Here is a 27,648-nt window from a genome sequence, read left to right as displayed (position 1 = left end):
CAAGATTTCATTTAAAAACTCAAAGCCCCAGTATTCATTATCAAAACAGACAGTTCCCATTCGTTTGCTGCTTGTGAAACATATACCGGTATTATGAAAACACTCTATTTTTGTCTATATTTGGGGACAATATTTTCTCTGGGAATTTCCGCAAATACAACACCCAGTGAATACTATGTAAGTTTATTGATATAGTATAGTAAATTGGCAGCTTGTCATTGCAAGTATTTAGAAAACAGCTTTAAATTTGGGTTGCCCAAAAAGTAATTGCGGATTTTTTAAAAGAAAGTAAATGCATTTTTAATAGAACTTAGAATGAACTTTAATCAAATATACTTTTTTTACACTTTTTTTCCAAAGCAAGCTAAAAGTCACAGCTGATAACTGACAGAAGAAAGAATGCAATTACAGAGTCACAAGCTGTGAAAAAATTTGTCAACGCAGACTATATGAAAAATCCGCAATTACTTTTTGGGCAACCCAATATATAAACAAATCTTGGGAATGAGATGTTGGGTTATTACGTTATGATTGCAACAGAACTGCAATGAATGAATGAATGATGATATTACCTATCTATTGGGGATCTAGAGGTTACACTCTACTCCCATTGTTTGTTATGTTGATGAATATGACTTTAAATTTTGGAAATCATGCATTGAACAAGTCTTGGAAGTCATTCAGTGGACAATTTCTTGAGCTTACTTTTGGCATCAATCAGGGGTATTGGATAAAGATCAATAATCCAGCAGGTTAGGCTAGGTTGAAAAGAGGATGTAGATATTAATCCGCCCCATGCGGACATACACCTAAGCCAGTAATTGGCTTGTTGTGCGCTGTAAAAACTAAAATGTTACCCCGAACCAGTAATAAGGCGTTGTAAACATATACCTTTCGTCATAAACCGGTGAAAAATGCATAATTTATGCCACCATAGCAGCTATATCGAAGTATGGTCCGATTGGAACCTAATTCGGCACGGACATTCTGGCAGCTATATCCAAATCTGAACCGATCTAGGTCATATTGCAGAAAGATATCGAGGGTCCTAACACAACTCACTGTCCCAAATTTTGGCGATATCGGACAATAATTGCGCCTTTTATGGGTCCAAAACTTTAAATCGAGAGATCGGTCTATATGGCAGCTATATCCAAATCTGGACCGATCGGGGCCAAATCGAAAAATGATGTCGAAAGGCCTAACTCAACTCTCTGTCCCAAATTTCGACGACAACGGACAATAAATGCGCCTTTTATGGGCCCAAAACCTTAAATCGAGAGATCGGTCTATATGGCAGCTATATCCAAATCTTAACCGATGTAGGCCATATTGCAGAAAGATATCGAGGGCCCTAACACAACTGACTGTCCCAAATTCCGGCAATATCGGACAATAATTGCGCCTTTTATGGGTCCAAACCTTAAATCGAGAGATCGGTTTATATGACAGCTATATCCAAATCTGAACCGATCTGGGCCAAATTGAAGAAGGATGTCGAAGGGCCTAACACTACTCACTGTCTCAAATTTCGGTGACATCGGATTATAAATGCGCCTTTTATGGGCCCAAAACCTTAAATCGATAGATCGGTCTATATGGCAGCTATGTTCAAATCTGGACCGATCTGGGCCAAATTGAAGAAGGATGTCGAAGGGCCTAACGCTACTCACTGTCTCAAATTTCGGCGACATCGGATTATAAATGCGCCTTTTATGGGCCCAAAACCTTAAATCGAGAGATCGGTCTATATGACAGCTACATCCAAATTTAACCCGATCTGGTTCAAATAAGTTAAGAATGTCAAAGGGCGTAGCACAACTCACTGTCCCAAATTTCAGGAAAATCGGACAATAAATGTGCCTTTTATGAGCCTAAAACCTCAAATCGATAGATCGGTCTATATGGCAGCTATATCCAAATCTGAACCGATCTGGGTCAAATCAGCGAAGAAGGTCGATGGGTCTAACACAACTCGCTGTCCCAAATTTCAGGAAAATCGGATAATAAATGAGGCTTTTATGGGCCTAAGACCCTAAATCGGCGGATCGGTCATATGGCAGCTATGTCCAAATCTGGACCTATCTGGGCCAAATTGAAGAAGGATGTCGAAGGGCTTAACTCTACTCACTGTCCCAAACTTCGACGACAATAGATGCGCCCTTTATGGGCCCAAGACCTTAAATCGAAAGATCGGTCTATATGGCAGTTATATCCAAATCTGGACTGATCTGGGCAAAATTGAAGAAACATGTCGAGGAGCCTAACAAAACTCACTGCACCAAATTTCGGCGACAACAGACAATAAAAACCCCTTTTATGGGCCCAAAACCTTAAATCGAGAGATCGGTCTATATGGCAGCTATATCAAAATCTGGACTGATTTGGGCCAAACTGAAGAAGGATGTCGAAGAGCCTAATGCAACTCACTGTCCCAAATTTCAGTAAAATCGGATAATAAATAAGGCTTTTATGGGCCTAAGACCCTAAATCGGCGGATCGGTCATATGGCAGCTATGTCCAAATCTGGACCGATCTGAGCCAAATTAACAAAGGATGTCGAAGGGCCTAACACAACTCCCTGTCCCAAATTTCAGTGAAATCGGATAATAAATGTGGCTTTTATGGGCCTAAGACCTTAAATCGGCGTATCGGTCTATATGGGGGCTATATCAAGATATAGTCCGATATATTCCATATTCGAACTTAACCTGCTTATGGCGGATAGATAGATTCCCAGAAGTCTATATGACTCCCTAGTTCCTATGAATTCAACAAAAACCCCTAAGTCCCCAACTCCAACCTATTGAGTTAACGCTCTCCTCAACGTTTTTTCTCCATTTCAATTTTTAGTCAAAAATAACGCCCAGTGCCGCACCAGACACCCATAAATGAGGATCGGCCGAACCCCCAGCAGTGTTCATCATACTTGGTCTAAGTTCCCAATTCCTACGTATAGAGCTGCGGCATGAATAGAGTGCATTCGGCCGCAGTTTGACTCTCTCCTCAACGTTTCTTCTCCAGTTCCATTTCTGAACAAGAATAAGAGCCCGCTGCCACACTAGACACCCATAAGAGAGAATAGGCCGAACCACAGCAGTGTACATCCAGTGTGTCGTGCTAGGACTAGACCCCCAATTCCTTCCTAACGAGTTGCGACATGAATAGAGCACATTCAGCTCCCGTTAGACTCTCTCCTTAACTTTTCTTCCCCAGTTCAATTTCGCTTCCTTAGCGCTCACTCTTTCCTCCTTAAAGGACCTGAGAATCCCATTGATAACCAAGAAACCCAAGAGAGGGATTAAACCCCCCTGCGATGCCCTCGGATCACAATCTTCCTCACCGAGCCCTCAGCCAGTATGCATTGATATTTCTGCTCTTGAGCATTATATCAATACAGTCCGCCATAAGAGGGGGGACTCTCATATCAAACTGAGAACGACGAATGTACTCCAATTCAACGTTATTAAAAACTCCGTTTATATCGAAGAAGACCACCAGAGTGAAGTCACCTGTCCCCAAGATTCCCTCTATGTAACCCACGAAGTCGTGGCACTATCAACTGACCGACCCTTGGTGTAGGCATGCTAGCAGCCTCTTTTCAACGATTGGTTAAGAAGATCCCTGATATACGCGTTCAAAACAGTCTCTCAAGTGTCTTCAAGACGACAGACTGCTAGGCTTAAAGTCCTTGAGCCGGGAGTGGCTAGTTTTTCCTGCCTTAGAAGTGAAAACTACACTATCCTCCCGCCACCCAGTCGGCCCTAGGTCTAGCAAAATACTAACCCTAAATATCGTTTCCAAAAGCCGCAAGCCAGGCGATATACCTTTGTAGGGCTCAAACGAATTAATCGCCATAATTACCCTGCGTTATCACCTGCAGACCAAGTTCCGTCATCTCTCAGGACACTCCAGAAAGTCTTCGCCTCCTTATATAACCATCTCCAAAACCTAGAGGACAATATACCATCCGGTCCGGCCGATTTGTAGGGCTCAACGAATTAATCGCCTGATTTATCCTCTCCTCCGTCATAATCCTTTTTACAATCGACTGCGCTACAGCACTGTTTGTATCTGAGGGACATCTGTAAAGTTGGAGGTCACAAGCTCCACCATCCGCGCACCCCGGAAAGTGCATTCTAACCAGGAGTCCAAGTTCAGTCATCTCTCAGGACATTCGCGAAGGTCTACGGGTCCTTAGTTAACCCTCTCCAAAACCTAGAGTACTCGTTTACCCATTCCACCAACTCACAGAAGACGACCCGTTAGGCCCTCTTAGCCCATCTCACCTCGACATTGTACCATGTCAAGTCCTCCTTATAGATGTCCCAATCAGAATCAAGCCTGCTACGACTGGCCTTGTTGTACAGCCTACTCGTAGTTCGCTTCAGATTCCTCAGCTCCCCCTTTTACCAAACAGGCTGCGATCTTCTACCAGTGTAAATGGGAGGGCAGTCCCCCTCCAAACGAGGCCAAGGCCCTCTTAGCCCATCTAATCTCGACCTTGTACCATGTCAAGTTCTCCTTACAGATGTCCCAATCAGAATCAAGCCTGCTACGACTGGCCTTGTTGTACAGCCTACTCGTAGTTCGCCTTAGATTCCTCAGCTCCCCCTTTTACCAAACAGGTTGCGATCTTCTACCAGTGTAAATGGGAGGGCAGTCCCCCTCCAAACGAGGCCAAGGCCCTCTTAGTCAATCTCACCTCGACCTTGTACCATGTCAAGTTCTCCTTATAGATGTCCCAATCAGAATCAAGCCTGCTACGACTGGCCTTGTTGTACAGCCTACTCGTAGTTCACCTCAGATTCCTCAGCTCCCCCTTCTACCAGTGTAAATGGGAGGGCAGTCCCCCTCCAAACGATGCCAAGGTAGCGTAAAGTTTAGCATGTCCGCCTATGACACTGAACGTCCGGGTTCGAATCTTGGCGGGACATAAAATTTTTTTTTCAGCTGTGGTTATCTCTTCCTAAAGTTGGCGAAATTCGTGAGGTACTATGCCATGTAAAAACTTCTCCCGAAAGAGGTGTCGCATTGAGGCACGCCGTTCGGTCTCGGCTATAAAAAGAAAGCCCCTTAAACTTGAATAGGACAGCACTCATTGCTATGTGGGAAGTTTGCCCCTGTTCCTTAATAGAAAGTTCATGGGCCAAATTTGCAGTTCCCCTCCATGGCCCCACCAACGCGTTCGCCGCCAACTCAAGCTCCTTTGTGCCATCAATCATAAAGCTACTGCTTCGAAGCTTTACATAGACTAGCTCGGCTTTGCGTTCCAGCCAGTTTTGCAAGGATTTCTGTATGGTAAATATATCTATGAACCGAGAAGGAGGCTCCACCGACACTCCCGAATTCATCAACACCGTATCATCGAGACATGTCGGAGTTAAGAACTTCACCTCTGATTTATCCCTAATTTGAAAAGTGGGAATATTGTCAACATTGCATATTCTCAGACCAGAATCTATCTCTTTTGTCGATAGCCGAACTTTGCCATTGTCAGTAGAGCGCGTTCGCATCACAACCCAAGATCAGCCGAGTCCTTCGACTTTTCTCGAGCCCAAGCCTCAGCGCTACCTCATTCGGCGGGTTCGTGTCCTCATAGCAAAGGTCTTCACTTTTTAGGTGCACTTCGGATTGCTCAATCCAGAGACCCTATTCCTCACGATGTAAGACTCCTGAATTAGAGCATTGTCTACCGAGTAGTTAGAGAGTGCAGGGAGAAATTCGATCGAGGCAGACACGGAGTGGTGCAGATTCTTGGCTTCGAATCCTTTTTGGACTTTGGAAGCCGAACATGGCAAAACAGAAATCCAACCCTTAGCTTGCACTCTCTATCACTCAGATAGCGTTCTGAATACTCGTCAATAGTAGCCTTCAGAATCCGATCTCCGATTTTGTGCAGGGTTTTGTGGAAAGAACTTTCCACCTCTCTATGCAGAACCCGATGTTCTGCTTCGCCAGGTACGACTCAATACCTTCAGATGTGATCCATGCTGTAGACACTGTTCAAACAGGCAATTCAGCCATCAGTACAATCTTTTAAAGAACAAGGAAAAAATTCTACACTGAAAAAAAAATTCGAAATGCGTCCGTCTCGTCATAAGACAAAGATATCCATCCAATGGGCGATAAACGCCCATATAATTGAAAAAAATTAAGTTTAATTACATTTTGTCTCCCTTTTAGGATCCAAATGAAGATCCACACAGTTTGATACTATGGAAGAATCTATTTGACAAAGTGAATTCACTTCTGGAAAACACTGATCAGCTTCATAGCAAATTTTTGGATATGAGCAAAAGGTAAGCATATTTGCAAAGAAATTTCAACTCCTGGAAACTAGCGCCTGCAAAATGACCTTATCGGCTGAATAATACTTTTTATCATTGCAGGATTGATGAAATCAGCAAAAGGTAGGAAAACAATCTAAAATCGAACTAAGTTCGACCGGGCCGAATCTTATGTACACTCTACCATGGATCGCATTAGCCCCATATATGTCGTTATATATAAGAAAGTCATAGGTGAAGACGTTGTGCAAAATGTTAGCCAAAGAAGAAAAAAACTAAAGTCTCAAGAAGTGTAAACGGAAGATAGATTTATATGGGAGCTATATCAGCTTTAGACCGATTCAGGCCATATTTGGCACATATATTGAAAATCCAACCAAATACGGCATAGAAAATTTCAACGAAATCGACTAAGAATTGCGCCATCTAGATGCTCAAGTCAAGACCTGAAATCGGTTTTTGTAGCAGCTATATCCGGTTATGAATCAAATTGGACCATTCTTGGCACAGTTATGGAAAGTCAAAATAAAGCACATCGACGAAATTTCAGCAAAATCGAGAAAGATTGGCGTCCTCTAGGGCACAATCAGATATTTCAGGTTGTAAACCGATTGTGACCAGTCTTTGCAGAGTTATTGCAAGTCAAAACAAAACTCCTCATGCAAATTTCACCCAAATCGCCCTATAGAGGCTGAAGAAGTCAAGATCCGAGATTGGATTATATGGCATCGACATCGGGTTATCAATCGATTTGCCCCATTATTGGCACAGTTATGGGAAATAAAAACTAAACACTTCATGCAAAATTTCAGAATTTCAAGAATTCAAGATCCGAGATCGGTTTATATGGCAGCTATGTGAGGGAAATGTCTAGTATTAGTACCCTTTCTCTCAGAGAAGGGTCGTTTTAGTAACCTTTTCCTTGAGAAAGATAAGTTTTTGTACCCTTTTCCTTGGAAAAGAATAGATTTAGTACCCTTTTGCTTGGGAAAGGGAAGTTTTAGCATCCTTTTCCATGGAAAGGGTAGTTTTAGTACCCTTTTCCTTAAGAAACGGTAGTTGTAGTACCTTTTCCCTTGGGTAAGGGTAGTTTTAACACCCTTTTCATTACCAAAGGGTAGTTTTAGTACCCTTTTCCTTGGGAATGGGTAGTTTTGGTACACTTTTCCTAAGAAAGGGTAGTTTTTACATCCTTTTCCCCAGGAAAGAGTAGTTTTAGTCCCCTTTCCCTTGGGAATGGGTAGTTTTGGTACCCTTTTAGTGGGGAAAGGGTAACTTTAGTACCCTTTTCCTTAGGAACGGGTAGTTTTAGCACCTTTTTCCATAGGAGAGGGTAGTTCTATCACCCTTTTTCTGGGGAAAGGGTAGAGTTAGTGCCCTTTTCTTTGAAAAAGGGTAGTTTTAGTAACCTTTTCTTTTGATAAGTGTAGTTTTAGTACACTTTGCCTAGGGAAAATGGTAGTTTTAGTACCCTTTTTCTTGCTAAAGGGGAATTTTAATACCCTTATCCTTGCAAACCGGTATTTTTAGTAGCATTTTTCTTAAGAAAGGGTAGTATTAACACTCTTTTCCTTGGGAAAGAGTAACTTTAGTACCCTTTTTCTTGCTAAAGGGGAATTTTAATACCCTTTTCTTTGCAAAAGGGTAATTTTGGTATCATTTTCCTTTGGAAGGGGTAGTTTTAGTACACTTTTGCTTAGGAAAACGTAGCTTTCCCAAGGAAAAGGGTAGTTTTGGTAATCCTTTTTATAAAAAAGGGTAGTTTTAGTACCCTTTGCCTTGGAAAATAGTAGTTTTAGTACCCTTTTTCTTGTCAAAGGGGAATTTTATACCCCTTTCCTTGCAAACGGGTATTTTTAGTAGCATTTTCCTTAAGATAGGGTAGTTTTAACACTCTTTTCCTTGGGAAAGAGTAGCTTTAGTACCCTTTTCCTTGGGAAAGGGTAGCTTTAGCACCCTTTTTCTTGGGAAAGTGTAGTTTTAGCACCCTTCTTCTTGGAAAATGGTAGACTTAGCACCCATTTCCTTGGGAAAATGTAGTTTTATTACCCTTTTCCTTGGGAAAGGGTAGTTTTAGTACCTTTTTCTTCGGGATAGGGTAGTTATAGAACCACTTTCCTTATGACAGGGTAGTGTTAGTGTACTTTTCCTTATGAAAGGTAATTTTAGTACCATTTTCCTTGGTAAAGAGTAGGGTTATTACCCCTTTCCTTGGGAAAGGGTAGTTTTAGTACCCTTTTCCTTAGAGAAGGGTTTTTTAGTACCCTTTTCCTTAGAGAAGGGTATTTTTAGTACCCTTTTCCTTAATAAAGTGTAGTTTTAGTACCCTTTTCCTTGGGAATGGTTAGCTTTAGTACCCTTTTCCTTGGGAGAAGGTAGTTTTAGTACCCTCTCCCTTGGGAATGGTTAACTTTGGTACCCTTTTCCTTGGGAAAGGGTAGCTTTAGCACCCTTTTTCTTGGGAAAGTGAAGTTTTAGCACCCTTCTTCTTGGAAAATGGTAGACTTAGCACCCATTTCCTTGGGAAAATGTAGTTTTATTACCCTTATCCTTGGGAAAGTCTAGTTTTAGTACCTTTTTCTTCGGGATAGGGTAGTTTTAGAACCACTTTCCTTATGACAGGGTAGTGTTAGTACACTTTTCCTTATGAAAGGTAATTTTAGTACCATTTTCCTTGGTAAAGAGTAGTTTTAACACCTTTTTGCTTGGAAAAGAATAGCGTTAGTACCCTGTTTCTTGGGAAAGGGTAGTTTTGGTACACCTTTCCTTGGGAAAGGTAGTTTTAGTACCCGTTTCCTTGGGAAAAGGTAGTTTAAGTACCATTTTTCTTTGGAAAGGATAATTTTAGTACCCTTTTCCTTGGGAAGGGGTGGTTTTAGCACTCTTTTCCTAAGGAAAGGGTGGTTTAGTACCCTTTTCCTTGGGAAAGGGTAGTTTTAGTACCTGTTTCCTTGGGAAAGGGTAGTTTTGGTACCCTTTTCCTTGGGAAAGTGTAGTTTTAGTATCCTTTTTCTTGGAAAAGTTTGGTTTTTGTAACCTTTTGCTTAGGAAAGGGTAGTTTTAGTACCCTTTTCCTTGGAAACGGGTAGTTTTAGTACCTTTTTCCCTGGAAAGGGATAGGTTTAATACCCCTTTCCTTGCGAATGGGAATTAGTGACCGTTTCCTTAGGAAAGCCCAACATCTTGTGAATGTTCACATCCGGTAAATCAACAAGTTCCCTAAGAAATAAGAAGGTTAAGTGAAACTACGTCTGACTGCCAGTGCGAGACACATACAGCAATTGTTCTATAGTCTCTTCTACCTCGAAGTCGACACAGCTTCTGCAAAAGTCGTTACCGGCATTATCTAGTCTGTCAACTTGTTTTCCGATCAGACAGTGACCTGTCATAACGGACACAATGATTAAGACGTCTGTTCTAGCCGGAAGATAGGGTCTAACACAGCTTACTGTTTAAAATTTTACCTTATTCAGTTAATAAGTTAAATTGTGATGGTGCCAAGAACTAATATCGGGAGATCGCTAAGCATGACAGCTATATTCAATTAATGTCCAATCTGCATGAACTTTTTCTTATAACATTTTTTCAAAATTTTTTATGCCTAGACAAGAGGAGCAGCAAACCCAGTTGAATGAATTAATGAAAACTATGCAGCCTAATCCGAATGTATTAAGTCCCATGAGTAAAATCAACGGTGAAGTGGCCATAGAAGAAAAGTAAGAATGACCCCAGACTTTTATTTACCTCATAGTATACTTCAATATTTACCTCGTACAGGCCTAAACTTTCCCCACAACCGAAACCCGCAACAGAATGGACCACCATACTCAGACGTCAAGATGGTTCTGTAGATTTCTATCGCAATTGGACTGAATACAAAAATGGTTTCGGCAATCCGCCAAATGGTGAATTTTTCATAGGCTTGGATAAATTGCACGAATTAACCAATCAAGATCCACCGCAGGTGCTTACAGTCATACTACGGGATTGGAGAAATGAGGAACGTTATGCCAATTATAGTTTTTTCAAAATCGATAATGAAGCGGAAAAATACAAAATATTTGCCTTGGGCAATTATGAAGGCAATGCTGGCAATGCAATGGCCTTTCATTTGGGACAAGCGTTCAGTACATACGATCAGGATAATGATGGCACAAATGTTCAAAATTGTGCCGAGAGATGGCATGGGGCTTGGTGGTATGATAATTGTTATCACAGGTGGGAAAAAAAGTTCTTGTTTTTTTCTTTCTTTTTCTAAGAGTTTCCAATAATTGATTGTTCTTCTTTTAATTATTTAGCAATTTATGTGCCACTTATCGCCAAGAGCATGATAAATTTTCGAAGGGCATCGCCTGGATGCAATGGAAAGGTCATGACTATTCGCTTAAATATGCTGAAATGAAGATAAGACCTAAGAAATAGTAACAGCTAACCAAAATGATGGCCAGACAATATTTCAGAAAACAAGTTCAATATTTTGAAGTTAAGGAAAAATTTAATTTAATTAAGAATGTGAAGAAAGATTTTTGTAGTAACCTAATTTTCCCATTAATTAAAATGATGGCATATTTTTTAATTAAAACCAAAATATTGCCACAATTTTCTTTTGAAGTAAAGATCAGATTTCAATTCAACAACCATATTCTACTTATCTTAATATTCACAAGGTAGATGGAGTTGCTTAATGTTCCCTTTTGGCGAATTAGTCTGATTAAAAGTTGATAACCCGTGGACAACTGGCCAACTGGTACTAAAACTACCCTTTCCGAAAGGAAAACTACCTTTTCCCAAGGGAACGGGAGCTTAAACTACACTTACCCAAGGGAAAGGGTACTAAAAATTATCCTTGCCCAAAGGAAAGTGTACCTACCCAAGAGAGGGGGTACAAAAACTACGCTTATCCAAGGGAAAGGGTACTAAAACTATCCTTTTCCAAGGAAAAGAGTGCCAGACCTACACTTTCCACAAGGAAAAGGGTATTAAAACTAAACATACCCGAGGAAAAGGGTACTAAAACTACTCTTACCTAAGGAAAAGGGTTCTAGAACCACCCTTACCCAAGGGAGGGGTTACTAAAACTATACTAATCCAAGGGAGGGGTTACAAAAACTACCCTAACCCAAGGCAAAGGGCGCAAAAACTACCCTTACCCAAGGGAAAGGGTACTAAAACTACCCGCACCCAAGGGAAAGAGTATTAAAGCTACCCTGACCAAAAGGAAAAGGTACTAAAACTACCCTAAACTTACCCAAGGGAGAGGTAACTGAACCTGCCCTTACCCAAGGGTAGGGGTACTAAAACTATCCTTAACCAAGGGAAAGAGTACTAAAACTACCTTTACACAAGGGAAATGGTACTTAAACTATACTTACCCAAGCGAAAGGCTACTAATCCTACTATCCTTTCCTCAGCAAAAGTGTACTAAAACTACCCCCACCCAAGGGGAGAGTACTAAAACTAGCCTCACCCCAGGGAGGCTATCCTAACCCAAGGTAGAGTGTACTAAAACAAGTCTTACCCAAGGAAAAGTGTACTAAAACTACCCTTCGCCAAGCAAAAGTGTATTTAAACTACCCTTTCCCAAGGGTACTAAAACTATCTTTATCCAAGGGATAGGGTACGAAATCTACCCTTACCCGAGGGAAAGGGTACTAAAACTACCCGTACCCAAGGGAAAGAGTAATAAAGCTACCCTAACAAAAGGAAAAGGGAACTAAAACTACCCATACCCTTGGGAAAGGGTACTAAAACTGCCCTTACCCAAGGGAAGGGGTACTAACACTATTCTTAACCAAAGGAAAGAGTATTAAAGCTACCCTAACAAAAGGGTACTAAAACTACCCTTACCCAAGGGAAAGAGTATTAAAGCTACCCTGACCAAAAGGAAAAGGTACTAAAACTACCCTTACCCAAGGGAGAGGTAACTGAAACTGCAATTACCCAAGGGTAGGGGTACTAAAACTATCCTTAACCAAGGGAAAGGGTACTAAAACTACCTTTACACAAGGGAAATGGTACTTAAACTATACTTACCCAAGCGAAAGGCTACTAATCCTACTATACTTTCCTCAGCAAAAGTGTACTAAAACTACCCCCACCCAAGGGGAGAATACTAAAACTAGCCTCACCCCAGGGAGGCTATCCTAACCCAAGGTAGAGTGTATTAAAACAAGCCTTACCCAAGGAAAAGTGTACTAAAACTACCCTTCTCCAAGCAAAAGTGTATTTAAACTACCCTTTCCCAAGAGTACTAAAACTATCCTTATCCAAGGGAAGGGGTACTAAAACTATCCTTAACCATGGGAAAGGGTACTAAAACTACCCGTACCCAAGAGAAAGAGTAATAAAGCTACCCTAACAAAAGGGAAAGGGAACTAAAACTTCCCATACCCCTGGGAAAGGGTACTAAAACTGCCCTTACCCAAGGGAAGGGGTACTAAAACTATCCTTAACCAAGGGAAAGAGTATTAAAGCTACCCTAACAAAAGGGTACTAAAACTACCCTTACCCAAGGGAAAGAGTATTAAAGCTACCCTGACCAAAAGGAAAAGGTACTTAAACTACCCTTACCCATGGGAAAGGGCACTAAAACTGCCCTTACCCAAGGGTAGGGGTATTAAAACTATCCTTAACCAAGGGTAGGGGTATTAAAACTATCCTTAACCAAGGGAAAGGGTACTAAAACTACCTTTATACAAGGGAAATGGTACTTAAACTATACTTACGCAAGCGAAAGGCTACTAATACTATCCTTTCCTTAGCAAAAGTGTACTAAAACTACCCCCACCCAAGGGGAGAGTACTAAAACTAGCCTCACCACAGGGAGGCTATCCTAACCCAAGGTAGAGGGTACTAAAACAAGCCTTACCCAAGGAAAAGTGTACTACCCTTCTCCAAGCAACAGTGTATTTAAACTACCCTTTCCCAAGGGTACTAAAACTATCCTTATCCAAGGGATAGGGTACGAAATCTACCCTTACCCGAGGGAAAGGGTACTAAAAATACCCGTACCCAAGGGAAAGAGTAATAAAGCTACCCTAACAAAAGGGAAAGGGAACTAAAACTACCCTTACCCATGGGAAAGGGTATTAAAACTACCCTTACACATGGAAAAGGGTACTAAAACTGCCCTTACCCAAGGGAAGGGGTACTAAAACTATCCTTAACCATGGGAAAGGGTACTAAAACTACCTTTACCCAAGGTAAATGGTACTTAAACTATACTTACCCAAGCTAAAGGCTACTAAAACTATCCTTTCCCAAGCGAAAGCGTACTAAAACTACCCCCACCCAAGGAAGAGGGTACTAAAACTACCCTTACCGAATGAAAAGGCTACCCAAGGAAAAGGGTACTAAAACAAACCTTACCTAAGGAAAAAGGTTCTAAAACCACTCTTACCCAAAGGAATGAGTACTAAAACTACCCTAACCAAGGCAAAGAGTACCAAAACTTCCTCTATCCAAGGAAAAGTATACTAAAACTACACTTATCCAAGGGAATGGGTTTTAAAACTACCCTTACCCAAGGAAAAGGGTACTAAAACCACCCTTACCCAAGTAAAAAGGTACTAAAATTACCCTTACCCAAGGGGAAGGATACTAAATCTTACCTTACCCAAGGTAAAGGGTACTAAAACTGCCCTTACACAAGGGAAAGGGTACTTATACTATCATTTTCCAAGCAAAAGCGTACTAAAACTACCCCTACCCAAGGGAGTGGGTACTAAAACTACCCTTACCCAAGGGGAAGTGTACTAGGTTAGGTAAGGTTGAAAAGAGGGTGCAGATATTACTCCGCCCCATGCCACTATGCCAAATGCCAAAATCGGCTTGTTGTGCGCTCTAAGAACTATAAAGTAACCTCTAAAAAAAAATTTTAAGTGAGCTCGTAGTCCTTTGTGTCCCGTTGCTTCCTTTCAGTAATATCCCCGTACTCTCACGATCTGGATCCCCCCATAGGATTTTCGCCATCCTACCGACCGTTTCGCTGTTCCACAATGTTGCATGCGCATTTGTCGCCCACTCTCTTAACTCGGACTGCATCAACCCGAAAGGCTTCGAGTTAACCAAGTTTATTGACAGCAGTCCTCTGGCCCTCACCGTGTACTAAAGTGTACCAAATCTTCCTTTACCTTTACCAAAGGGAAGGCTACTAAAACTACCCTAACCCAAGGCAAAGGGTACTCAAACTTCCCTTACCCAAGGGAAAGGATTCTAAAACCACCCTAACCGAAGGGAAAGGGTACTAAAACTACCCTAACTCAAGGCAAAGGGTTCTAAAACTGCCCTTACATAAGGGAAAGGGTACTAAAACTACCCTTACCATAGGGAAAGGTTATTTAAACTACCCTTAACAAAGGTAAAGGGTACTACAACTACCCTTACCGAAGGTAAAGGGTACTAAAACTACCGTTACATAAGGAAAAGTGTACTAAACCTACCCTTATCCAAGGCAAAGGGTTCCAAAACAACACTTACCCAAGGGAAAGGGTACTAAAACTACCCTTACCGAAGGGAAGGGGTACCAAAACTTCCCTTACCGAAGGAAAAGGGTACTAAAACTACCCTTAAGAAGGGTAAAGGGTACTTAAACTACCCATACCCGAGAGAAATGGTACAAAACTACCCTCACCCAAGATAAAGGGTACTAAAACTATCGTTACTTAAGGAAAAGTGTACTAAACCTACCCTTACCCAAGGCAAAGGGTACAAAAACAACACTTACCTAAGGGAAAGGGTACTAAAACTACCCTTACCCAAGGGAAAAGGTACTAAAACTACCCTAACCCAAGGCAAAGGGTTCTAAAACTACCCTTACAAAAGGGAAAGGGTACTAAGACTACCCTTACCATAGGGAAAGGTTATTTAAACTACCCTTAACAAAGGTAAAGGGTACTATAACTACCCTTACCGAAGGTAAAGGGTACCAAAACTACCGTTACTTAAGGAAAAGTGTACTAAACCTACTCTTACCCAAGGCAAAGAGTACCAAAACAACATTTACCCAAGGGAAAGGGTACTAAAACTACCCTTACCGAAGGGAAAGGGTACCAAAACTTCACTTACCGAAGGAAAAGGGTACTAAAACTACCCTTAAGGAAGGGAAAGGGTACTTAAACTACCCTTACCCGAGAGAAAAGGCACAAAACTACCCTCACCCAACATAAAGGGTACTAAAACTACCGTTACTTAAGGAAAAGTGTACTAAACCTACCCTTACCCAAGGCAAAGGGTACCAAAACAACACTTACCCAAGGGAAAGGGTACTAAAACTACCCGTAACGAAGGGAAAGGGTGCCAAAACTTCCCTTACCGAAAGTAAAGGGTACTAAAACTACCCGTACCCAAATAATAGGGTACTAAAACTAGCCTTACCCAAGGGAAAGGGTACTAAAACTAGCCCTACCCAAGGGAAAGGGTACTAAAACTACCCTTACCCTAGAGAAAAGGTACAAAACTACCCTCACCCAAGATAAAGGGTACTAAAACTACCGTTACTTAAGGAAAAGTGTACTAAACCTACCCTTACCCAAGGCAAAGGGTACCAAAACAACACTTACCTAAGGGAAAGTGTAGTAAAGCTAACCTTACCGTAGGGAAAGTGTACTAAAATAACCATTACCCATGGGAAAATGTACTTAAACTACGCTTACCCAAGGGAAAGTGTACTAAAACTAACTTTACCTAAGTGAAAGGGTATTTAATCTACCCTTACACAAGGGAACGGTTACTAAAACTAGTACCCTAGAAATAAGGTACTAAAACGACCCTTACGAAAGTGAAAGCATTAACAATGGCAGACTAATAGGCCTTTAATCCTTCAGGACCACGCCAGGCTCGCCAGGAAAATTCTTTAAAGCCAGGGCAGGTGGATCCAAAGAACTTCTGCAGCAGTGCTGGGATAATATCGTCAAGTCCGGCCGACTTCAATGGCCGGAAAGAGCGGAGTGCCCACACTATCATCTCCTCGTCAACAATGTCCCTGATTTGAACATCCGCAACGGTCGCATATATAGGTATTGCGAAATCTTGATCGCCGACCTCTTTCTGGCAGCACGGGAAATGCGTCTCCATCAGAAATTCCAACATCTCCTGACCACACTCGGTGTAAGTCCCGTCCTCTCCTTCAGGGAGCTATACGCTCCTTCGGGCGCACTTTGCGCAATCTAGATGACTTCCTAGTGCTTTCCAATTCTCCATCATCATTTCATCCGTTCTCAAATGGCGTAATTGTTACTAGTTTTTTTGATTCTATCCCACTGTGTGTTGTTTATATATACATATGTTTATCCAAGCTGTTGGGCAACCAAAGGTCATACCTGCCGAACTTTTTGCCTCCTTACTTGTTCTTTTTCACATTTTCCTCCGTGTAGACAAGAGGAGCAGCAAATCCAATTGGACCAATTAATGAAGTTTGTGCAACAGAATTCGAAAGGCTTGAACGCCACCGTTGAAAATAATTCTAAAGTGACATTAAACGAAAAGTAAGAATGACCATTGTAACCTGCACCCTTACAATACTATATACATTCCTCTTGCAGGCCAGAACTTTCCCCACAACCTAAACCCACAACAGAGTGGACCACCATACTCAGACGTCAAGATGGTTCTGTAGATTTCTATCGCAATTGGACTGAATACAAAAATGGTTTTGGCAATCCACCAAATGGTGAATTTTTCATAGGCTTGGACAGATTGCATGAATTAACCAGTCAAGGTCCTCCTCAGGAGCTTACAGTCGTACTACGAGATTGGAAAAATGAGGAACGTTATGCCAATTACAGTCTATTCAAAATTGACAATGAGGCGGCAAAATATAAAATTTTGGCATTGGGTAATTATGATGGCAACGCTGGCAATGCAATGGCCTATCACATGGGCCAAGCATTCAGCACTTTCGATCAGGATAATGATGGTATGAATAGTGCAAACTGTGCAAAGAGATGGCATGGCGCTTGGTGGTATAATCGTTGTTATAACAGGTGGGAACAAAAGTTTTGCTTATAAATTTTTTTTTCATTTTCCATATTTTGTTGTTTTTTTTCAGCAATTTATGCGCCATTTATCGCCAAGAACATGATAAATTTTCGAAAGGCATCAACTGGATGCAATGGAAAGGCGATAACTTTTCGCTTAAATATGCTGAAATGAAGATAAGACCTAAGCAATAGTAACAGCAATCGAATATGATGTTTAGAAAATAACTTGGAAAATAAACTCCTTTTCCCCAGGTAAATCGGGAGATCGGTATATATGGTGGTTATATCCAACCGGATATGTATCAGCACACCTGAGAACAACTTTGATGCATGTCTGTTTGCCAGTTTGTTGACAGCAGATTAGCTCAGTTGGTTATTGTCTAAGATAAAATGCATCCGAAACGTTGTTAGGATAAACAACAGGGTGTCAAACATATTTTTGGATGGTATATATCCATGCTAAATAAATTTCATAATATTTGGTTGGCAACTAAACCGCATCGATAAATTATTTTTTAGGTTATCGAATATTGCCAATTTTTGAAATTAAGATAAAAGTTATCGATGAATTTTTTTTTGCTTCGTTATACCATGTTTCCACTTGGGCCAAAATCTAGATTTGCGACGAGATTTCGGAAATCTCATTTTTAATGTGAGCAAATCTACTTATTTGAGAAGGTTTGATATCCGAAGAGGTGGCGGACCCTTCCCCTTACCCTCACTTACAAAAACTCCAGATCTTGGCGAAGGGTGCACCAATTTAAGCAAAATTTGATATGCCGCTTTATGGTAACCCAGAAACACAAAATTGGTATTAAATTTTGGGGCTAAAATACCCTGGGGGACGCCCCACTCCAAAACCCATCCAAACGGACATGTTTACCCAATTGGGTAATTAAGATTAAAATACGAATTTTTTATACCCATTTCACCCACACCCACAAATCCCACCAACAAATCTCACTTCCACCGCTTTGGCCATTATGGGTATCAAATGAAAGTTATTTAAAAGTAGAGTAATAATATCATATAAAAATTTAATCCTTGGTGTCTGATGCGCCTCCCCACCCCCAAAGCACCTCAACGACAGTATGAGTGTCAAACTAGAGGCTCAAGAAGTCAAGATCCCAGATCGGTTTATATGGCAGCTATATCATGTTATGAACCGATTTGAACCTTATTTGGCACAGTTGTTGAAAGTCATAACAAATCATCTCATGCAAAATTTCAGCCAAATCGGATGAGAATTGCGCGCTCTATGGGCTCAAGAAGTCAAGACCCAAGATCGGTTTATATGACAGATATATCATGTTATGTACCGATTTACGCCATACTTAGCACAGTTATTGAAAGTCATAACAAATCATTTCATGCAAAATTTCAGTCAAATCGGATGAGAATTGCGCGCTCTATGGGCTCAAGAAGTCAAGATCCAAGATCGGTTTATATGACAGCTGTACCAGATTATGAACCGATTTGAATCATACTTAACACAGTGGTTGGAAGTGACACCAAAACACCACGTGCAAAATTTCAGTAAAATCGAACGAGAATTGTGCCCTCTAGAGGCTCAAGAAGTTAAGACCCGAGATCGGTTTATATGACAGCTGTACCAGATTATGAACCGATTTGAATCAAACTTAACACAGTGGTTGGAAGTGACACCAAAACCCCACGTGCAAAATTTCAGTCAAATCGGACGAGAATTGCGCCCTCTACAGGCTCAAGAAGTCAAGACCCAAGATCGGTTTATATGACAGCTGTACCAGATTATGAACCGATTTGAATCATACTTAACACAGTGGTTGGAAGTGACACCAAAACCCCACGCGCAAAATTTCAGTCAAATCGGATGAGAATTGCGCCCTCTAGAGGCTCAAGAAGTCAAGACCCGAGATCGGTATATATGGCAGCTATTTCAAAACATGGACAGATTTTAACCATACTTGGCGCAGTTGTTGGATGTGATATCAAAAAACCACGTGCTAAATTTCAGTCAAATCGGACGAGAATTGGCCCTCTAGAGGCTCAAGAATTCAAGATACAAGATTGGTTTATATATTTGAGACCCAACATCGGTTTATATTTATATTTCATAGAAATCGGTTCATATATAGATAAAGTTGCCATATATGTATATCTCCCAATCTTCACTTCTAGATCCAATGCAAAAGCATTTATTGACCAATGATGCCAACATTTTGGACAACGCTTTCCTTGACGACTACCACAATATCTAAGAAGTTTGGTCGAAATCATTTTTGATTTAAATACAGCTCCCATATATATGTTCGTCAGATTTTGGGTAATTTGCAATAATGTTGCCATTTGTCAACCGTAGTTATTACAGTTTGAACATATTTGCTTGAAATTTGATACGGATTGTTAAATAACCCATCTGAAAACAAGGTCATCCGCTAAGGTCCAAAATTGGTTCAGAATTAGATATAGCTCCCCCATGGAACTTATAGGGTAGGTGTAGGGTATTATACAGTCCGCGTTGGCCGACTTTTGCCTTTCCTTACTGTTTTTTTTATGAATTGAAGAAAGTAAATTGCCAGCTATCAGACATAGATATCACACCATTGGCAGACGCGTTTCTGGGCTGGTAAGGCCCTCATCCTAGTGTAGGATAGGCGTCCGTCGCTCTGACCGGCCCACAATTTCATGATATATTTATTGTCCTATTTAAGCTTAGAGTTTTAGCATTAATGTCAATTTCAAACGTAATATATGAACAGAACATTTTTATTCCTCCTTAATTATCTCCTTTACAAATGTTTCAAAATTTACTTAAAATCTAGTAAATTAAGCATATATACCAGTTTCCAAAGGTTGAATTTCACGATTTACCACTTCTCCATTGGCCATGGTGCACAGGAAATTCATGCGGCAACAATCCGGATAAGGTTTGTGTAAATTCATGGGGTCCAGAACCTTACAATCGCGCATATCATAATGACCGCATCTTTAAGGAAAGAACATTTCAAAAGCCCTTCTTGAAAAGCTCAATTAATTTTAATAAATGTAATTTACCCTTGTACTACAATGGATCCATCCTCATTGCAGCGCATGTTTTGGCATGAATTCATCACATTATTGTCACCACGCTTTAGCATTATTCCATTGTACATGCATACTCCGGGCATACCAATTTCTATACAAATTTTAAACAAAAAAAAGTGAAAACTATAAAAGTACGATCAAACAGCTTTGCGGGCGACCCCTTTCGTAGGTTGTGTCTAATTTTAGTATTTAAGAGTGAAAATTATAAAAAATCGATTAAAATTATCTGTTATCGCATGATATCGATAACTTTCCAGCACAACGTTGCACTGGTATTCTATCCAGTACACCTGACTTGCACTCCATATGACTTAAGCAGGGTATTCTGATCAGCTCATGATGGGCTCGTGCAATAGGGTCGACAGCGGATTAACCAAAAGAAATGGCCAACGGTGGCGCTCGCAGATCTTCCAAAGATTTGCCATCAAGAAAGCCCGGCCTAGGGGGTCGCTGCCAGCCCCAGCACTAGGTACCGATGCGATGGACCAATCTGCCATCCATCTAAAAAAATCACCATTACAGAAATATCAACAAGAAATAATGAAACTGACAATCCCCCGGTGGCGACCTATGGATTCAGAACACGGTTTATGATTGGAACATGGAACGTCAGAACTCTCTCAGGAGCATCGAGACTTTACCAAGTCCAGAACGAGATGTCAAACTACAACCTAGACATCCTCGGTTTAAGTGAAGTACGATGGCCGAAATCGCGAACTATGGATCTTCAAGGTGGATACCACTTGATTTTTTCAGGCCATGAAATCCACCGAATAAATGAGGTCAGCCTATTACTGTCGCCGAAAGCAAAGCGATTATTATATCTGAGCGCATCATGATGGCAAGATAAAAATCAAAATTCCGCAAAATATCCTTGCTATGCGCCAATCGAACGCGATGACGACGAACGAAAGGATCAATTCTATTCCGAACTCGACTCAGTGACACGCTCTCTACATTAAGGAGACATTCAACTTTTTATGGGAGATTGTAATACCAAGGTGGGCAATAACACTAATAATCACAATCAATCATGGGAATGCAAGAACTTGGCGATACCAGGATTATCAATGGCGACAGATTTGTTGATTTCTGTGCAAGAACTCGGCTCTTTATTGGAGGCACAAAATTCCCCACCAGGTGGAAACACCCGTAATCACCAAACTCTTGATGGGTTCGCTGATGGATGTGAAAACTAGGAGGACGAGGATCCGACATCGTTAGTGGCCACATGTTATTAGTGGCCATTCTACACCTACGCCCAGCCGTAGTGAAAAGGACTCAAACAAAAAGTACAAAGTTCAACCTCTTAAACCTCAAAAACCCCGAAATAGCGCGCGAATACAAGGCAAGATTAATGGAGAAGCTGCAAAATAACAACCATACATGGGCGGACATAACAGCAGCATGTAGGGAGACGGCCACCTCTATCATAGGCATTGCTCGACGATTCCAAAAACCTTGGATAAGCAACGAAACTTTAGAGGAAATAAAACACCGGAAACGTCTAAATCAAGTGTAACTAAAACCGCAGCCAGGACTGAATATCGCACCTCCGCCTCGCTGGTCAAGCGCCTAGTTCGCAGAGATAAGCAAATATATTTTAATATGCTGGCAGAGCAAGCCGAAAATACAGTTAATATTGGAAACCTGCGTGGTGTCTACGAGTCAATAAAACAAATGAGCGACAACAATATAGGGCCAACGGCAATAATGAAAGATGAGGACGGATCGCAATTAACAAAACCCGAACAGCAATTAGAGCGATGGCGCAGTTTTTTCAGCTCCGAAGAAGGAGCTTACCGAGGAGGTAAGCTCCAACCCTCCTAATCCCTCTGTGCTCCGAAACCCACGCCAGGATATATATACGGCCCCACCCATCTGTAAAGAACTTGAGGCCGTTCTGGTCTCACTTAAAGACGGCTACTTAGCCGGCCCTGCTGGAATAATGCGGTATGGGGCACACCCTATAGCTCAAGTGATCACTCCAATAATCAGAGAGGCCTGAGATACAAGCACTGTCCCAAAGAATGGAAGAAGAGGATTATGGTCACAATCCAAAAGAAGGACGACCTCAGAGAGCCCTGGGATACAAACGCTGTCCCCATTGAATGAAAGAAGGGGATTATGGTCACAATCCCAAAAAAGGACGACCTCAGGGAGGCCTGGGATACAAACGCTGTCCCCATGGAATGGAAGAAGGGAATCATGGTCACAATCTCGAAGAAGGACGACCTCACCCAGTGTAAGAACTGGAGGGGGATTACATTGCTAAACGCAATAGCTAAAGTGATGGCAAGTCTTCTTCTGCAGCGTATTTCGCCTGCACTTGACAGCATTTTGAGGAAGAAACAGACAGGTGTTCGGCCAGGACGTTCTTGTGCCGACTACATTAACTCCCTGCGCATCATCATTGAACAATCTGCAGAACTTATACCTTTTATTCATCGACTTTGAGCGCGCTTTTGTCAATGTTTCGCAAAGTTCAATGTGGAGCACGCTGTTGGATGAGGACATCCCTGAAAAAATCGTGACACTAATTAGGGAGCTGCAGAGGAATGCTGAAGTTTCAATCTGTTTCAATGGAAAAGAGAGCCGACCTTTCGGAATCGACAAAGGAGTGAAGCAGGGTTGCATACTGTCGCCGACGCTATTTTTAATTTTATTGGACTTAGTACTAGAAGCAACTAATGCTGAGGCACCCTAAGGCATACGCTGGGATATTAGCGACTTCTTCGATGATACATGCCTTTTTGCTCATCGCTTCGAGCAAATTAACTCAAAACTGGAACGATTGGATGAAAATCCTGCCCAAATAGGCCTGAGCATAAACATAGCAGAGACCAAATTGATGAGGATACGAACATCAAATCTGACACCGCTCACTACAAACAACCATGTCACTGAAGACATTGACAACTTTTCCAATCTTGGCAGCAAAATAACAAAAGGCGGAGGATCAGAGGCCGACATACGCGTACGTATCAAGCGCCTTTCTTAAACCCAACAAAGTTTAGAGGATCAGGATCTTCAACAGTAGTGCGAAATCGATTTTTTATATGGTTGTACAACCTGGACCTTGGCACAAGCGACAACCCGCAAAGTCCAACATGCTAAGACAAATCCAGGTTCCCATTGAAATCCCCTATTGACACTTCAATTTAATACATATCGAAAATTTCCCCTACAAGTTAAGTCTCCTTTGCTTTGTTACCCCACCCTTACTCACTTGCTGGTATAAAGAAGCTATATCCTTGACATGAGACAGCCAAAGCCAGGATTAATGCCACAGATGCGATGCACTTCATTGTAGGTTGCTTTAAATCACTCTCAGCTGTATATTTTACAAATCTTTGGAAATAACTGATGGCACATAAACTCTTTAAAAGGTTTTTATAAGAAAAAAATGTGTTATGACAAATTTGCCTTCCAGCTTATCGTTCCATATGGAAATGTTTTGAAGAAATGCAAAAATTCAATGAACTTTTTATGAGCTACTTGATTTCGTATTTTGATGATTCGACAGATGACGTGCAGAACTGTCATATCAACATAGGCATAGACATTCTTCGAGAAGATAAACAAAATCAGCAGGTTTGCTTATTTGTGGCATGATGATAAAACGAATCAATACATTGTTTGTTTTTTCGGCAAGAGGGTCACATTTCAAAATTTCGGGCAAATAAGTTAAGAAAGTGACATAGGGCACGCTAAAGGGGGCAATTTTATGGTCACTCCTATAGATGACCACCATGTGAAACCTATTACGGATCCTGGCTGAGGATGGATATAAATCCGTCTGTCATGTAGACGATGTTATAATAAATTTCTTACCGGTAGGGATTCGACTCAGCTATGCAGAAAGATCAAGGATTTGGCATAAGACTGGGCTAGACTTAGGGGTCTGAATGTTTATCGAGAGAAGGCTGAAATTTCTCTGTTTACGAGGAAGACGAAAGTGGGCCAATTGAAACGCCTCCACAAAATGATTTCGATACCCGACAAGGTTATAGAAATCGCAAAATACTTGGGTGTTTTGCTGGACAGGAAATTGAACTTCCAATCCAACATTTTGGAAAGGGCAAGAAAGGCAAGTCTTGCCCTGTACACTTGCAGGAGAGCCATTGGCAAAGGTTAGGGGTTTAGACCGCGCGTCTTGAATTGGGTATTTACTGCAGTTGTCAGACCTTTAATACTATATGGTGTTGTGGTCTGGTGGACAGCGCTTCAAAAGTTCACCTACTGTAAATAGTCAATCGGATCCAAAGGATGGCTTATTTGTGCATCACAGCCGCACTGAGGAGGACACCAACTGATGGACTGAATTTAATGCTACATCTAATGCCTCTGGACATTGTGGCTAGACAAATAGCAGCGACCGCTGTCGTGAGGCTAAGGGAGCTTTCTCTTAGGTCATGTGGCAGCTACGGACACTGTGTTATCCTTGATACAATGTCCTCAATTCCAGGCAGTGTGGATTACACCCTACTTAAGCCGCTTTTTGATAAAAGTACTAAACCACTATTCCTGATAGAACCGAATGGAACTACGATATCCCTGGTAATAGAAGTTCCATAGACTTCTATACGAATGGTTCTAAACTAGACGACCAGGTGGGCTTTGGAATGTACTCTAAAGATCTAGAACTGGTCATACCGAGAAGGTTATCCAACCACTGTAGTATTTGTATCAAGCGGAGAACTTTGCTATTAAGGAAGTGGTGGAATCGTTAAGATATAATGTCATAACTACGATTGGCATAAATATCTTATCAGACAGCCATTAAATCCCTGGAGAACGTATTTCTGAACACAAAAGCCGCCGTCGACTGTCGCGGATCTCTCAACGAGATGGCTGAACAGTTCAATTTCCACTTGTTCTGGGTGCCTGGCCACAGAGATATCCAAGGGCACTGTAAAGCGGACGAGCTTGCGAGACTAGGAACTACCGTACACATTCCAGGGATACTGGGATCTGTGAATCTAGCGACATGTAAGCTAAGTTTTCGAGGCCAGGCCTGAAGGACAACGGATGATAGATGGTCACAAAGAGGGAGCTGTGAGCATTCCAAATCTATGTGGCCTAATCTAGACTTGAAGAGGTCTAGCGCTTTGCTGTCACAGGCTAGAAAAGTCGTCTCAGTCAATGCGTCCGTCATAACAGGTCACTGTCTAATCGGAAAACATGCTGACAGACTGAAGGTTGTAACGATTTTTGCAGAAGCTTTGAGGACCTCGAAGAAGAAGAGACTATAAAACACGTTCTGTGTATGTGTCCCGCACTGGCGGTCAGAAGGAGTTTTTGACCACGTACAAAGCAATTGGCCGGTCTGTACTAAGGTATGCAGCGCCAATGTGGTCCCGTCAGCTCTGAGACATGCAGTGGAATAATATTCAGAATCTGTCAGAATGCTGCGACGGTCGGTCTCCTCAGTTCTCAAGTTGACCACCTCCATCAGGAAACAAAGATCCTACCCGTGCGAAAACATAACTAAATGTCGATAACAGGATTCACTAAATGAAGATTAAGCCACCACAAAAACAAAGTGGATAGGCCCCATGAACATCATTAAGATTAGCAAAATCTGCCTATTGTGAATGTCAACAAATGTCAATAATTTTTTTTTTTCACCTATGGTGGAGGGTATAGCAAAAAGACTTGAAGTTGAGAGAGGGTCTGATGTCGAAGAACTTCAGGCATAACTCAAGGGCAGGTCAAAGAAGTCGGCCCTCCACGCAGTGATGCGAGAAGTTGAGACGTCTCTCCATCTGAAAGAGTACGTTATGGCGGCTTTCTCGAATATTGAAAGGGCATTGAACAACGAGGAGATGTGTCGACATTCATCGCTCTGAGCCGCACTGGGAGACAGAATACGGCCAGGGTTCCCTTCTGGACGCTATGGATGCGGTGGGCAGACTAAGGAGGATTTCAGGAGACAGGGACTGGTTTGGGGCCATACTACGACACACGTAACATTTCAGGGAGAGCCATGTGTCATAACGATAGACGCAAAAGAAATTCTGGGAAGGGTTTAACACTTTTCGAAATAAATTGTTGTTGCTGATGTTGTAGCCACATTTGTACATTTGTAAGCTCGTTCCGGTCCTTAGGACCAACCGTTAATAAAAGACCAAAAAGGCCATTGGTTAGTAAAAGACGCCAATAGATCGCCTTGTCACATTTGCATTTGATTGGGTCTGGCAAGGTGCACTTTTATCAAAGCTTTTCGCTTTTGGAGTCGGTAATAACTTCGTTCGGTTTATATCGAGCTTTCTCAGAGATCGCACTATACGAGTTGTTGTAGATGGGTTCTCATCAGATGAGTATACACTGACCGCAGGTGTGCCACAAGGCTCTGTCCTTTCACTTTCCCCTTCCCTTTTTCTTATTTTCATTGACGATCTATTGGGTCAGACTTCGAATCCAGTCTACTCATTTGCCGACGACATTAGTCTGTGTCATTCATATTCATTCGACCATAGGCCCAGCATTCAAGAAATATGAATGAGATGCTCTCCCAGGATTTTTTGACCATTTTCGAGTGGGGAACAGAGTAGATTTTAACGCACAGAAGACGCAGTGTTGTTTCTTGTCTCACAAGCGATTCACTGACCTACTACTATCGTCGATATCTATCGACGGTATAGATATTGAACAGTTAGATACTCTTGATGTTCTGAGCATGAAGATACAATGTGATGTCCGTTGGTCAAAACACGTTTTCGAAGTGTCGAAAGAAGCATTAAAGTGTTTGGGCTTTCTTAAGCTGTGTAAGAAATATTTCATCTCTTCTGATCTTCTCAATATCTATACTACCTACATCGGGCCGAGGATGGAATATAACTCTCATATATGGGCAGGAGCTCCAAACTCATCCTTGGAGCCTTGTGACCAGGTTCAACGGAGAGCGATGGTGTTGAGTGGGGACAGTAGGGTATCCAACTCTATTGCATCTCTTGAACATCGTCGGTATGAGGGTAGCGTTGTATTGCTCTATCGTTATTTTCATGGCGTGTATTCCAGGGATATTCATCTTCTTATCCCTGACGTTAGGATGTTCACCAGGAATACAAGACTTGCCAGGAACTCCACCCACACCCGTTTGTAATTGATTGGCCAGTCTACCGAACCATGCATTACCGAGAAAATTCATTTTTTCCCCGAACCATTTGTATGTAGAATCGACTTCCGGCTAATGTCTTTCCCACCGACATTGACGTTCAGAAATTTAAGACGAATATCAATAAACACTACTCCCTCTTTCCCCCCTACAACTCTTAACTTTCCTAATTGCCAACGCAATGCACTGTATA

General features: G+C 41.6%; 2 protein-coding genes across 4 annotated transcripts; one reads left to right on the top strand and one right to left on the bottom strand.

Moving 5' to 3' along the window:
* Positions 1-17,540, top strand: LOC106086031 (ficolin-2). Of its 3 annotated transcripts, none has more exons than XM_059367831.1 (6): positions 1-177; positions 6,187-6,302; positions 6,393-6,413; positions 16,664-16,774; positions 16,832-17,272; positions 17,338-17,540. In XM_059367831.1, exons 1-6 carry the CDS (start codon positions 94-96, stop codon positions 17,459-17,461), a joined length of 897 nt encoding a protein of 298 aa, XP_059223814.1. In that variant the 5' UTR covers positions 1-93; the 3' UTR covers positions 17,462-17,540. The 3 variants fall into 3 exon arrangements, with proteins under 3 accessions (XP_059223814.1, XP_059223813.1, XP_059223815.1); XM_059367830.1 differs by lacking the exons at positions 16,664-16,774; positions 16,832-17,272; positions 17,338-17,540 and adding exons at positions 9,896-10,006; positions 10,068-10,508; positions 10,589-10,932 and having other exon boundaries at positions 33-177; XM_059367832.1 differs by lacking the exons at positions 1-177; positions 16,664-16,774; positions 16,832-17,272; positions 17,338-17,540 and adding exons at positions 418-593; positions 9,896-10,006; positions 10,068-10,508; positions 10,589-10,932.
* Positions 17,541-19,996: 2,456 nt separating this feature from the next.
* LOC106086016 (uncharacterized) lies at positions 19,997-23,853 on the bottom strand. The gene is made up of 3 exons (XM_013250517.2): positions 23,565-23,853; positions 20,306-20,426; positions 19,997-20,237 (listed from the first exon to the last, which is right to left on the bottom strand). Exons 1-3 carry the CDS (start codon positions 23,641-23,643, stop codon positions 20,078-20,080), a joined length of 360 nt encoding a protein of 119 aa, XP_013105971.1. The 5' UTR covers positions 23,644-23,853; the 3' UTR covers positions 19,997-20,077.
* Positions 23,854-27,648: the final 3,795 nt, after the last annotated feature.

This window comes from Stomoxys calcitrans, chromosome 4, assembly GCF_963082655.1.
Source record: "Stomoxys calcitrans chromosome 4, idStoCalc2.1, whole genome shotgun sequence".
Lineage (NCBI taxonomy): Eukaryota > Metazoa > Arthropoda > Insecta > Diptera > Muscidae > Stomoxys > Stomoxys calcitrans.
This window is presented reverse-complemented; position numbering and strand designations above follow the sequence as displayed.